The sequence below is a fragment of the Corvus cornix genome, chromosome 12, assembly GCF_000738735.6.
Source record: "Corvus cornix cornix isolate S_Up_H32 chromosome 12, ASM73873v5, whole genome shotgun sequence".
NCBI classification, from domain to species: domain Eukaryota; kingdom Metazoa; phylum Chordata; class Aves; order Passeriformes; family Corvidae; genus Corvus; species Corvus cornix.
Window position 1 is genome coordinate 4,784,813 of NC_046342.1, and position 11,333 is coordinate 4,796,145.

Sequence of the window (11,333 nt, forward strand, 5' to 3'; positions counted from 1 at the left end):
AGAGGCCGCCCCTCGCCGCTGCTGCTGCCGGCCTGTGGCGAGTCCTCCGCGCCGCCAGGGGGCGGTAGCGGCAGCGCCGTTGCCACAGCGACGCGGACGCCATGGCTGCCGTGCCCGGGCCGCTGCCACCCGCCGAGGCTGAGGCGTTGGTGCGAGCCCTGCAGGGCACCGAGCTGCGGGACATCGGCGGGCAGGGGTGCGGGGACACGGCGATGGGGTGTCCCCGGGGTGTCTGGGGGCGAGAACATGAAAGAGGGTCTTTAAATTTGGGGGGTCCCCTTTGGGGCTGTGGGAGAAGAGGAGGGGGTCCAGTTTTGGGGCTTTCCCAGGGGCATGATGGGGGTAAGGAGGGGTTTCCAGAAGGTTTAGAGTAGAGAGGAGGGGTTCTGGTTTTGAGGTAACCCCAGAGGGTCAAGGTGGGACGCGGTGGGAGAAGGGCCTGCAATTCTGAAGTGTTCCTGAAAGGACTGAGAGATGGGAGGGTCCAGGGGGAGGGGGGCAAGGAAGGGTCCCGGATCTGAGGGTCTGTGTGGGATGGGGTGATGGAGAGGCTCCCCCTAGTTCTGTGGTGTCCCCAGTGAGGGTGTTGCTGCAGGCAGGGCTGTCCAGTAGAGCTGCGGCCCCAGGCTCAGAGCACAGCAGGGGGATTGGGGGTTATAGGACCAGGTTTCCCTGCATGAGGGATCCTCGCCAAACCAGTGGCCAGAGGTCTGTGGCGCTGATGTCCTTGCTGGCTGCCCCACAGATGGCTTCGGCAGCATGAGTATGTGGAGAAGCTCAACATGCACGGCATCCTGAGTGCCTCAGCGGGCCAGGAGCAGCTCCTCACTGAGCTGCTGGTCACTCACGCCAAGGTGAGCCTCCCTGGGTGCAGGAGTGATCCCCATGCTGGGCCTTCAGCCTCCAGCTGGGCTTGTCCTGTGGGCAGCGTGCAGTTTTGGAGTAAAATGCTGAAGAGTCTGTTGTGTCTCTGGAAAAGACGTTTGACTGGTGGTGTGCCAGTTCTGTTTTTTAAAAAAAATTAAAGGTCAAGCTGTGGTATTTCTACTTGCTAGCGTCTGGTTTTTCTCTTGGATGTTGTTGTGGTCTCGTATGTGCACCAGCCCCTTTGGTTGCAGATCTCTGCCCAATGCCTGAGGTGTCCCAGCCCCAGGGTGTGAGATTGCCTGGACCTGCCCAGGTCCTCGGGGTCACCTTCCCCCTCTGCAGCCTCAGGAGCTCTGCCCTGGTGTGAGAAGCTGCTTGTTTCTGAGCTGGGTGAATACAGAGTGCCCCAAGGCCACCCTCCTCCCTGGGCCACTCCAGTGTGGCTGACCATTAGCAACAAACTGGTTCCCCCTGCAGCACTGGTCTGAAAGATTTCACCTCCCCATCCCTTCCCTGTCTAGATTCCTGTTCTCATTGGGGAGCTGATTTCTGTGGAGATCTGGAAGCACAAGGTCTTTCCCGTGCTGTGCCGGCTGGAGGACTTCAAGCCGAGAAGCACCTTCCCCATCTATGTGGTGGTGAGTAGAGGGGGTGGTGGGAATGAGCCTGCAAATGGGTCAAGCACAGCTGTGCTTGAAAGTAAATGTCACCCTGAAGGTCTCAGAGCTGAGGGTTTGCATCTCCCCAGGCTGAGGTGGGCAGTGGGACACAGTGGGAAGTGCCTGGTTTCCCAAAGCCATGACCTGCAAGCCTGTGCCCTTGGCCCCTGGAGGGGACAGGGACTCACTCCGGGGGAAGGCTGGCTTTGTGAAGAGCTGTCCCCTCTGTAATCCCACACAGGGGCTTTTGGGAGCTGCTGGGTGGGGCAAAAGACATTCCTGGAGGCAGCTGTGCTCCTGGCTTGTGGCTCTCAGTGCTGCCCTTGCTCCCAGGCAATGATACCCCTGGGGTATTTGCCCCTCTCTGAGCACTGTTTTTCTCTAGCCAGAGGTTCTCTGGGGTTATGTGCCCCATGGCTAACAAAAATGTAGCTTTTTCTTACTGAGCTCCTGGGAGCAGTGGTCCCTTGGGCCATTCTTGGCAAGGGAACGATCTTCAGATCTGGGCTTCTTTGCAGAGGCATGCAACCCTTGACCTAAGGGAAATCTGCCTGAGGCTTGGAAGTTTTAACCCATTTTCAGTCCAGGGTAACACCTTGTGGGGGCAAGGTGGTACCTTCCCTGAGCAGCCAATGCCTCGGGGCAGTTATCCCATGGTTCCCAGTCTCAGACAAGGCTGTCTGCCCCAGTCCCAGGGCCTGGGAGAAGCACAGCCATGCAGAGCATTGTCCCAGCTCAGGCACTGGCTCTGTGCTGGTGCCAGGGCTTGCAACTCACCCGAGGGCAGGAGTTGTCCTGCCCCTGCTGCACAGGCAGAGCCCTGAAGAGCCCTGCCTGCTGGGAAGTGTGGCTCTCCATCAGCGTGTTGGAGTGTCACAGGCACGTCAGCATAAATATTAATATGAACTGCATGAACTGGAGTTGTTTTGAAGGTTGCAGCACTTGTATTTTTCTCTTGGAGTAGTTTTTGGGCACAACTGCATAAGCAGCTTCTCAGAAGAGCTCTTTTCCCTGTCCCAGTGCCCGTGTCCCCAGTGCTGCTCCACTGTTACCTCACTCTCGCCATTCTCCTCCCACAGCTGCACCACGAAGCCTCCATCATCAACCTCCTGGAGACAGTGTTCTTTTACAGGGTGAGAAACAAGTCCAGCTTTCCTCAAGTGGAAAGTCCCTGGGGGTGGGAGACTGTGGGGATTGACCCTGTGTGAGACCCTTGTCGTTGTGAAGGAGATCTGCGAGTCAGCAGAGGACAGCATTCTGGATTTGATTGATTATTGCCACCGCAAGCTGACCCTGCTGGCAGCTCGGAGCACCAAGGCACAGGCAGTGACCTCGGCAGACCTTCGTGCTGAGGGTCTGCCCAGCCCGTCCTCCATGCAGGTGAGGAGAAAGTCCTGTAGTTCACTGGGGACACGTGTGGTAAAGAATGTGGGCAGCCTGCAGAGGCACAGGGAGGCCTTTTCATGGGTTGCAACCCTGGCAGCTCCTGGCCACCTCAGAGGGTGTCTGGTGCTTCTCTGTGCTAGTGGCTGCATCTACCTCCCTCCACTCTGCAGCCTGGCTTCTTCCCTGTCTGGTGCCAGGGCCAGCCTGAGGCTTCCTGCAGGACATGCTCAGGGCTCTGGGGTGGGACACACTGGAGATTTGATGGGCAAAATATTCAATAGAGGGGTTTGGCCATTTGCTGTTGCTCTTGGAACAGTGCAGATATCTCTCCCTGAAGTTTGGGAAGCCGCCCTGGGTCAGGCTGCCACTATAGTCTGCCAGTGTTAACCATGGGAGGGTTCTCCTAACAATCAGGAATTGTCTTCATGTGCTTCCCTCAGCTTCCTTTATTCTCGGAGAAATACCTGTTCTGAGCTGGTCCGTGTCAGCAGCGATCCCAGGGCTTTTCCCAGTCAGGTGTTCCCAGGCTGACACACACACCTTCCCAGAGCAGGAGCTGTCTTTGTCTCTGTTGCTTCTCAGCACCTGGAACTGCCCATGAGGAGGAGTATCTGGAAGAGCAGGGTTAAAGGGAGAGCCTGAACCTCCCCTTGCCTCCATCCTTTGGCTTGTTGCCCAAGCACAGACTTCTCTTTCAGAAAAGGGAAGGAAGTGGAGGGATCTGGAGCACAATAGGGATGTTTTCCAGGAAATGTTTTCCCAGCTGGGGAGGGGAAGGGGTGTCTCTGTTAGTGCTTTGACACGAACTTAAAACCCCAGACCTCTTCTAGCCAATAGGGTTCTCAAAAGCACTCATCTCCCAAGGAGCCTGATTTCCTCTGATTCATTCCAGCCTCTCCTGACTCTGTGTACAATAACCCCTATGAAAAAGCTGTTCCTGCCATCTCCTGTGTTGTGGAGCCTGTTGTCCTTTGGAACTGAGTGGTGGTAACCCGTGTTTTGCTGTCCCCTAGAAGCACAGGCAAAAGATATTTTCTGTCTCAAGGCAGCAGAGATGAGGTCTGGATACGAGGAGGAGCTGTAGGAAAAACCTCACTAGGGAAGTTTGGAGAGGGAAGAGGCGGGGAAGAGCCCACAAGACTCTCTTAGTAACGTGTGGGGCACCAGCACAGGGAGCACAGAGCTGCTTACCACAGAAATCTGGAAGGGAACTGTGGCAGTGGCTCTTTGGAGAAATACAGGATGCTGAGGTCAGTGCTCTGCACACCAAGTGTGAGCTGCATCTGGGACTGGAGAGAAGCTCTGCCTGAGCCAGGGAGAAGGACTTGGCACCTCTCCTGTGGCCCTCCCCGTGGTCTCAAAAGAGGCTGAGTCAGAGGGTGGTCAGGCTGTCATGGGGGATGAGTGGGGTGTCCATGCTGTCTGGGAAGGGAAGGAGCATGGCACAGATGTGGGCTGGGATAACCACAGGCAGATATTCTAGGTGGCTGTTCCCAAGCTGGAGGGAAGAGGCAGATCCAGGAGGGGTGGACATAGGACTGCAGCTGCACCAGGGCCAAGTTTCTCCCTCCTCCTCCTCCTCCTCTGGTTCCTTTGCTGATCAGGCAGCTTCAACAGGTCCCTGAAGGGCCATGGGCCACAAGATGGTCCCAGAGAGAGGTGCAGTTTGGGACCAGCCTCTTTCAGGGGGTGTTCCTGTGCAGAAGCACTGCAGCCAGTAGCCATCCATGACCTGTTAGTGGCAGGGACGTGAGGGAAGAGCAACTGTGAGCTGCAAGCACTTTTGTGGCTGTGCTGGCAAACAGGCAGTACTGGCACAGTTGAGACAAGAAAATGTTTTTCATGGCTGTATTTTCCTACCCAGACTGTGGTTACCAATGCAGTCAACAGCCTGCCTCCCTGTAGCTCCTGGGAAATGGGGCCTGAAATCCCAAGGCTGATCCTGTCCCTCCACAGGAGCTGCAGAAGCAGGCAGAGACGATGGAGTTTGAGATTTCCCTGAAGGCCCTGTCCGTGCTGCGGTTCATCACCGACCAGGTGGAGAGGTAGGTGCCCAGGAGCAGCAGAGCATGTGCCCAGCTCTCCAGATGGGATTCCTGTGGGGTCACAGTGAGTGCCTGGACCCCTTTCAGCAGCTGGCTGTATCCACGATGGCAGTGGCACTGTGCCCTGGGAGGCAAACACAGCAGCACTCCACCCTGCTCCCAGGAACCCCGATCATTGTTTCTTTCCTGCCTCTCCCAGTTGCCTCAGGGAGCATTTGTAGATACCAATTCTGGCACTAATCTGTGAGTGCCTTTTCTCCCTTTCTGCTGTATCTCCAGTCTGCCCCTGAGTGCACTGACACGGATGCTGAACACCCACAACCTGCCCTGCCTCCTTGCCGAGCTGGTGGAGCATTGTCCCTGGAGCTGCTGGGAATCAGGTATGGATCATGTCCCGTGGTATCTGGTGCACCATGGCACTGTGCTGGGATGTGCAACCACTGAGTCATCTGCTGTAGGAGCCCTTGCAGAGTTGTTCTCCCTCTACCCTCCCCTCTAGCTCCTCAGTGCTCCCTGCCTGAAGCTGTTCAGCTCGAAAGCAGCTGCAGCACAGCTGGGCTGGGGACCCAGCAGCGTTTCCAAAAGCTGATCCTCACACAGGGCTGGGTCTCTTCTGAGTGATCACAGCCAGCACTGGACTGTAGCACCTCTGCCAGCCCCACGTCCTCCTCTGAGGAGTCTTCTGGACACAGAAAGACCAGAGTGCCCATCCCAGCTTCTCTGCACCTTTTGGGGCAGCACTCACCAGAGCCAGATGTGGGCTCTCCCAGGCAGCAAGTGTTGCCCTGATACTACTGCTGGTCCCTGAGCTTCACTCTTGCCAAGGGCCCCTGATCAGGCTGTGCCCATCGGCCATTGCCCTCCCCTCTGCAGCCAGGCGGGCTCCCCACAGCCTCCCAGCCTCCCACTGCCTGCCCTGTGGTGGGGCACGGCCTGGGGCGTGGGAACCCGCGCTGCCCCAGCCCTGCACGGCGGGTCACAGCGGGGGCAGGGCAGGAAGAGCTCTGGGAAGCACGTGGCTGTGCCTGCCGAGAGCAGCCCAGCTGGATGCGGGAGCTTTCCTCCTTCCTCCAGCCACCAAACATCCCTTCTCCCTGCCTGTGCGCTCGGGGTGTGAGAGGGAGCTTTGATCCAGAGCCCTGAGGGAGGGACTGGAAGAAGGCGAGCCCAAAGGCATTTCCAGGTTGTGCAGATGCAGGGTCACATCCTGCTCCATCCCCCAGAGCCACACAGTAGCTGTTGGAGCTTGTTTCGTCATTTCTGTTATATTCATGCTACTTCTGGCAGCGGAAACTCGAGAAGAGTGGCCACACTGGTATCCCAAAATGGGTCTCTCCAGCCACTTTGTTGTTGCAGCATGGGCTGCCCCACTGCCTGCCAGTGCCCTACACTCCTGGCCACGTACAGAGGGAGATGTCTCAGGGGTCTTTCTATTCGTGCCACAGCACTATTGGTTTAATACATGTCCTTTCTGCTTTTCATGCTCTCTAATATTTTGCCCCAGTACCAAGTAGGCTGCTATGCGGAGCAAAGGGTGGGGAAACTGAGGCAGGCAGAAGCAGAGGGTGAAGCAAGGCAGTGAGAACAGGCCAGCATCCCTGCTCTGAGCTGTCTCCCCTCAGGCAGCACTGTGTCTCCCTGGTTCTTCTGTCCCCCAGGCAAGCTCAAGAAGTTTGAGAATGGCACGTGGCACGTGGTGCCCCCTGAGGACCAGGTGAAGATGACCAAACTCGATGGGCAGGTGTGGCTTGCCCTCCTCAACCTCCTGCTCAGCCCCGAGTGCCAGCGCAAATATCGCTTCGATGGCTTCAACAAGAGCCAGCTCCTCAAGGTAGGATCCAGCAGCACAAAGGCCCTGGGCCCTTGCCAGCACTGGGCACCTCCAGATATCTGTCCCTGTCCTCACTGTGGGCTCCAAGGAGCCAGTGGTGGGAGAACAGCAGGTCTGTCACTGTAGCAGCAGCAGCAAAGCTTGTGTTTGTGCGTGTACCTCGTGAGATCCCCATAGGTCTCTCTGCCAGTGCCCCCCAAATCCATGCTCTTGCCTTGCTGCTTCCCCAGCTCTGACTCTCTTGTCCTGTCCTCTCTCTGTCCACTCTTCTCTCCCCCTCCGTGGCCACAGCTCCGTGCATTCCTGACAGACGTCCTCATTGACCAGCTGCCCAACCTGGTGGAGATGCAGAGATTTCTGAGTTACCTCGCAGTGACAGAGCCTGCTCCCCCCAAAAAGGATCTCATCCTGGAGCAGGTATCCTGTGGCTTTTCCTTCACCTTTACAGCTGCTCTACTTTAAGCCTGATAGCTCCCTACCTCTTTTTTCTTACACCAAGCTCAGCTCTGGAGTGGTGATGCCCTGGAAAAGCAGCCAAGTACCCATTTCAGTCACACCCTTATTGCCAGCAAAGCTGCCTGTGGCTGATGTGAGAACCTTGTCCTGCCCTGCTGTGGCCAAGCAATCACATCTAAAGACATAAATGCTGGGTTATAAACAGCTCTCCAGGTCACACTGAGCCCCTGGGATGGCAGCTGCATGGGGCAGACACAGACGCTTGTTTTGACCAGTAACTCTTCGTTTGACATTTAGCAGTGTTGTTCTGTTGAATTCTGGGCTTCCAAGGGAAGTCCCCTTTTACAGCCCTGCTCTGATGCTGCTTGGCACACTATGTACAGAGGGACATCGTGATCGGGTGACAGAGTCTGGAGTTAAACTGCTCCCAGCTGGTGTCTGGGCCTTTGGGAGTTAGGCCATGATGGTCTTTAAACAGCCAAGAGGTTCTTGGGGGTTTTAATCTGTGCAGTGGTGATCTCTGGAGAAAAGTGTTTTTATGTGTTTCTACTGCCTTCTTGTAACCTATGGGGAGAAACTGAGTGTGGGGGCAGATCTGCAAAGAGGCTGCTGAGAACTGGGAGCACAGAGGCTCTTCCCCACTGCCAGAGGCTCCCACACCGCTTCCTGGAGGAGATGGGTATGTTGGGCAGTAGCCATCTGGGCTGTCCCCAGTGGGAGCACACTGTCCGCATCGCAGCTGGCTGCGTGGCCTGCGAGGAGGGTGATGTGTCCTGTCAGAGCTGTCTCTGGCTGAGCTGGAGGCACGGCCCAAGCTGGAAGCTGGGGCTGGGGAAGCTGTAGACTGGCAAGCTGAGCTGTTGGAGCTGGGGGTGGCAGCAGGGCGGAGGTGGACATGGATTCTGCCACATGCCTTGACTGCCAGTGTGTTGGTGGTGCAGTGACAGGCAGCTGCCACGATGGGGACCTCCTCCAGCCCTCACCCAGGCTGCTGCCCTTCTCCATAGCTCTGCTTTTGTGCCGATGCTGCTCCTGCCCCTGCCAAGGGCTGGGGCTGAGCTCGGGGGCAGGCAGGGGGAGCCAGCTGGAAGCACAGACATGGCCTCCCTGCTCTGCCCAGAGAGCAGTGAACTCACTCCTTGTTGCTGAGCCAAGCTAAGGAAAGGCCTTTTTCCATTTGGCTGCTCCCAGAGCAGCCTCCTCCCCTTCCTTGGCTATTTTTACTCTTCTGGAGAAGGCAGCGCTGTTTGAAGCAGCACCGTCCGCTCCAGAGCCTGAGCTCCACGTGCTGCTCTTGGCTGGGATGTTTCCTCTCGCACTGGCCAGCCCTTCCCCGGGTGTTCATCTTCAGGGAAGTGATGAGCGGAAAAATCTGCTCAGACAAACGGCTCCGGAGCACGGGGTTCACGCTGCTGCCACACGCAGGGTGCTGAGCTCCCAGGGCTTTCTGTTCAAGGGCCCAGGCCTCAGGGCTGAACACCCATTCCCAACTGGACCCCGAAGGTTTTGCCTTGTTTCACCTCAGTGCCCATTGGCAAGTGGGTGCTTCCCCTCCATGTACCCTAAAGCACACCCTGACACCCTCTGCACCTCTGCCTCTGCTTGCCCTCCTGGAGGGCCATGCTTCTTGTGCCCAGGGCAGGCTGCCTTCTCCCCAGACCACAGAACCTTTTTTAGGCCGTTAGCACCCCTTCCTCCTGCCCTGCCTCTCCCACCAGGTTCCTATAATCCGGGACCATATCCTCAAGAAAAACTCGGGGAAGTGGGAGGCCATTGCCAAGCACCAGGTGAAGCATGCCTTCAGCCCCAGTGAGGAGGAGCTGAAGTTCCAGGCACGCAGGTAAGGCCCTGGTACAGGTATGCAGAGTGCCCAGTGGGGCCAGTATTCCCATTAGCAGGGCCAGAGCTCTGGGAGGACAGAGGGGTCTGTGGTACTGGTTGGAGATCTCCCCTCAGTGGCAGGATGCAGCAGGGACAGCTCACTGCCAGTCAGCAGTTCCCTGTAAGCAGCCTCACCCCTCTCTGCCTGCACAGGTGGGCACAGACCTACAGCCTGGACATGATGGAGGCTCTGGCCCCTGACAAGCCCCGCTGCAGGGTGTGTGGTGTAGAAGCGGCCAAGCGCTGCTCTCGCTGCCGGAACGAGTGGTACTGCACACGGTAAGGGAGCCCTGCCACCCCCTTGAGGCCCCTGCAGCCCCTCAGTCCTCCCCAGAGCACCACAGATTTCACTGGAGGATGCAGTGGAAGGGCCAAGGAAAGCCAGGGCTTTCCACTGCTCAGCACCACTGGCTCTCTGCTGGCCACATACCTCTCCAAATCTTGTGGGGAGGCTGCTGGTGGAGGAGGTGCTGGTGGGAGTTGTGTTGCAGATGCAAGGTGCTGAGCTGCTTCTGCCCACAGCGACAGCAGTGACAAGCTGGGTTTTCCGTGGTGACACTGTCTCCCTCCTCTCCACCTTGGTGGGGCAGGAGTAGCAAAGCACCCATGACCCCGTGGGTGCAGGTGACAGGCTGGGCTGTGGCAGCTGGGACGATGGCAGTAAATTAAGTCTTCTCTGGTCCTGAACCATCTGGCAAGGTCTGGCATTAAACCTTCTTAACCTCCAGAACTGGGGCCGCATCCATCTCCCTCTTGGTCTAATGCTGGGCTTTACCAGCTCTCCCCCAGCTCCCAGAGGGCTGTGGTGCTGGAGTTTGTCCTTGTTGCTGCTTTGCCCCCAGGGATGGATGTGGCTCCACTGCCCCTGACAGCAGCTTCCCCCTCTGCAGGGCATGCCAGGTCCAGCACTGGCAGAAGCACAAACCTGCCTGCAACCTGATGGCTGAGGTGCCGAGGAGTGTGGATGACCTGTAAGAGAAGTGGTGCCTGGCATCTGGCCCATGGCTCAGAGAGGCAGATTCCCCCAGTGTGTAGCCCACAGCTGGCAAAGGCCCCTTCTGCCTGCTCCCAGCCCCAGGCAGCACTAGCCAAGGTCAGCCTCTCCTCTCCCACCACCCCACCATGCTGCCTTCTCCAATAAATCTCCTTGTGCATCCCACAGCTGCCTGGCTTCTGCTTTTTCTCTCCTAGCTGAAGATGGTAAACTGCTTCCTCCCTTCCCTTCCACACTGTGAGAGGCGTGTGTCCATTTTCCCCTCTGCAACAACAGAAATCCCAGAGAACCCAAAAAAGCCTATAAGGTCGTGATTACCTTACTGCAGCTGGGGAGGGAAAGAGTGAGAAGGCCTCTGTGCCGCCTCTTACCGTCATTAGAGCAGCGTGGGGAGCAGAGGATGTGGTTTGCATGAGCATCTTGCTGTGAGAAAGAGTTTCTTGGGTATTTGTCATCTCCCACCTTGCAGGGAAGATTTACCCCATTTCCTCTCCCTTGCAGTGGTGTTAGCACCAAGGGCTTGGCCCCCTGCCTACCAGCATTACCAGTAAACAGAGTTTACTGGTGGGAGTGCCTTGGGGTGCATCCCCACCTCTCACTGGCGAGCAGCAGCTGCCGAAGGGCTGGAGCCTTGGTCTGAGCACAGCTGGGAAAGGTTGGCTGTATCCTTTTTCTGATGGGGTGCCTGAGGCTCCCTGACACATAAAAATAGGCTTTGCACCAGGGCTGCTGCTGTAGGAGCCACGACAGCAGGCAGGAAACCATCTCGGTCCAGCTGCAGCCCCGGCTGAGCAGCCCGTGCTCGGAGCTGAATAAACTCCTCACCCCAAACCCAGGCTGCACGTCCAGGGCTGCAGCCAGCCGGAGCAGGAACGCTCTCCGTAGCTCTCCGTCTGCTTCTCACGCGCTGCCGGGGTGCTTCCAGCCCCTTCCTCACTGGGAAACTGAGGGAGGGAGCGCAGTTTGTCCTGCTCCTGCGAGAAGAGGCAGAGAGAGCGGGGCTGCTGGAGCGGGCCCCCCCTTCCCCCGCGGCGGCTCCGGGAACCTCATCCCCGCCTCCAGCCCGCCCCGCCGGGCTCGCCGGGGCTGGAGTTGGCGATTGGGAGCCCGGGGCATTGCGCCGTTCCCCCCACCTCTCCTGCCTCAGTTTCCCCGCGGTGCCCGATCGGGGCGGCCCCCTCCCGGTCCCCGCCCCGGCCCCGGCCCGGTCCCGG

General features: G+C 57.9%; 1 protein-coding gene across 6 annotated transcripts; it reads left to right on the top strand.

Annotated features, from left to right (window-relative positions):
- The first annotated feature begins 60 nt into the window (after positions 1-60).
- Positions 61-11,319, top strand: ZMYND10 (zinc finger MYND-type containing 10). Of its 6 annotated transcripts, none has more exons than XR_005602949.1 (13): positions 76-196; positions 746-854; positions 1,389-1,505; positions 2,606-2,659; positions 2,754-2,906; positions 4,869-4,957; positions 5,237-5,337; positions 6,616-6,788; positions 7,080-7,205; positions 8,963-9,084; positions 9,279-9,404; positions 10,016-10,218; positions 10,621-11,319. XR_005602949.1 is itself a non-coding variant. In XM_039558742.1 (12 exons), exons 2-12 carry the CDS (start codon positions 783-785, stop codon positions 10,098-10,100), a joined length of 1,218 nt encoding a protein of 405 aa, XP_039414676.1. In that variant the 5' UTR covers positions 61-149; positions 746-782; the 3' UTR covers positions 10,101-10,286. The 6 variants fall into 6 exon arrangements, 4 of the variants coding, with proteins under 4 accessions (XP_039414676.1, XP_039414672.1, XP_039414673.1 ...); XR_005602948.1 differs by lacking the exon at positions 10,621-11,319 and adding an exon at positions 10,317-10,597; XM_039558742.1 differs by lacking the exon at positions 10,621-11,319 and having other exon boundaries at positions 61-149; positions 10,016-10,286.
- Positions 11,320-11,333: the final 14 nt, after the last annotated feature.